Below are 2126 nucleotides of genomic sequence, written 5' to 3'. Positions count from 1 at the left end.
ATGTCTATGCTTCATCATCTCCCACCACCTAAAGCTAAATGGCTGGATGTGAAGGGGTAGTGAGAATGGCTGGATGTGAGGGGTGTTGAGAATGGCTGGATGTGAGGGGTAGTGAGAATGGCTGGATGTGAGGGGTAGTGAGAATGGCTGGATGTGAGGGGTAGTGAGAATGGCTGGATGTGAGGGGTAGTGAGAATGGCTGGATGTGAGGGGTAGTGAGAATGGCTGGATGTGAGGGGTATTGAGAATGGCTGGATGTGAGGGGTAGTGAGAATGGCTGGATGTGAGGGGTAGTGAGAATGGCTGGATGTGAGGGGTAGTGAGAATGGCTGGATGTGAGGGGTGTTGAGAATGGCTGGATGTGAGGGGTAGTGAGAATGGCTGGATGTGAGGGGTAGTTGAGAATGGCTGGATGTGAGGGGTAGTGAGAATGGCTGGATGTGAGGGGTGTTGAGAATGGCTGGATGTGAGGGGTAGTGAGAATGGCTGGATGTGAGGGGTAGTGAGAATGGCTGGATGTGAGGGGTAGTGAGAATGGCTGGATGTGAGGGGTAGTGAGAATGGCTGGATGTGAGGAGTGTTGAGAATGGCTGGATGTGAGGGGTAGTGAGAATGGCTGGATGTGAGGGGTAGTGAGAATGGCTGGATGTGAGGGGTAGTGAGAATGGCTGGATGTGAGGGGTAGTGAGAATGGCTGGATGTGAGGGGTGTTGAGAATGGCTGGATGTGAGGGGTAGTGAGAATGGCTGGATGTGAGGAGTGTTGAGAATGGCTGGATGTGAGGGGTAGTGAGAATGGCTGGATGTGAGGGGTGTTGAGATTGGCTGGATGTGAGGGGTAGTGAGAATGGCTGGATGTGAGGGGTGTTGAGAATGGCTGGATGTGAGGGGTAGTGAGAATGGCTGGATGTGAGGGGTGTTGAGAATGGCTGGATGTGAGGGGTGTTGAGAATGGCTGAATGTGAGGGGTGTTGAGAATGGCTGGATGTGAGGAGTGTTGAGAATGGCTGGATGTGAGGGGTGTTGAGAGTGGCTGGATGTGAGGGATATTGAGATGAGACCTGATGAAGGAGTAGTCTCCGGACACGTGGAACAGAGCAGGCGGGTCACAGTATGTCTCATCTCTGGGTAAGGGCTCCACTACACCGACCATATCCCTCCTGGTAACAGAGTTAGCATCAATAGTTAGCATTGTAATGTCCCTATAGTGTATTGCGAAACCAACTATGAGGTAAAAACACTAAACCTCCACTAGAGAGCTGCTTCTTTACATTGATATACAACACTGATATATTGTTTGCGATTCTTTATCTCCCATCAGCTAAAGCTAAACTGTGACCTATGACAAGCTGAAGGAGCTCTAGAAGAGGTCCTTCCTTACTTTATCTCCCATCAGCTAAAGCTAAATCAACTGTGACCTATGACAAGCTGAATGAGCTCTAGAAGAGGTCCTTCCTTACTTTATCTCCCATCAGCTAAAGCTAAATCAACTGTGACCTATGACAAGCTGAAGGAGCTCCAGAAGAGGTCCTTCCTTACTTCATCTCCCATCAGCTAAAGCTAAATCAACTGTGACCTATGACAAGCTGAGGAAGCTCCAGAAGAGGTCCTTCCTTACTTCATCTCCCACCAGCGCTGCATCCACTGGTCCTTGGGGATGGTCCCCAGGAAGACCTGCCACCTCCACTCCTCCAGCATGTAGGTGAAAGGCAGGGTGGCCACGATGGTCAGGGCCTGCTTCATCAGGAAGTTGATCTCAGTCTCTGCATTGGAGCGGGAGGAAGAAGTGCTGTTTGAGAGAGGGTACATCTAGAATGCTGACACTGTATAGAAAACAAGAGTGTAGTGGTCTCTGGTCAAAGAGTAGGGCACTTCTCGGGTGTTATCCGAGACAGGGAGTCACTAGAGGAGCTATTTTGATGAAACAACGTGAAACAAAACCTACAACACAGCCCTGGCCCTGACGATGACCCTGACCCTGGCCCTGGCCCTGACCCTGTCCCTGACCCTGTCCCTGTCCCTGACCCTGTCCCTGACCCTGACCCTGGCCCTGACCCTGACCCTGTCCCTGTCCCTGACCCTGACCCTGTCCCTGACCCTGGCTCTGTCCTGACCCTGTCCCTGACC

The 2126-nt window shown here is 51.6% G+C and overlaps 1 protein-coding gene across 1 annotated transcript; it reads right to left on the bottom strand.

Moving 5' to 3' along the window:
* Nucleotides 1-25: 25 nt before the first annotated feature.
* Nucleotides 26-1823, bottom strand: LOC135530888 (mucin-6-like; the record flags this gene model as incomplete). The annotated part of the gene is made up of 2 exons (XM_064959061.1): nucleotides 1618-1823; nucleotides 26-1159 (listed from the first exon to the last, which is right to left on the bottom strand). Coding segments are annotated over exons 1-2 (1325 nt in total), but the record flags the coding sequence as incomplete, so codon positions are not given.
* Between the last annotated feature and the right edge of the window lie 303 nt (nucleotides 1824-2126).

Source organism: Oncorhynchus masou, unplaced genomic scaffold (genome assembly GCF_036934945.1).
Source record: "Oncorhynchus masou masou isolate Uvic2021 unplaced genomic scaffold, UVic_Omas_1.1 unplaced_scaffold_14517, whole genome shotgun sequence".
In the NCBI taxonomy this organism is placed as follows: Eukaryota; Metazoa; Chordata; class Actinopteri; order Salmoniformes; family Salmonidae; genus Oncorhynchus; species Oncorhynchus masou.
Note: the sequence above shows the minus strand (reverse complement) of the source record. Positions and strands in the feature narration are given on the sequence as shown.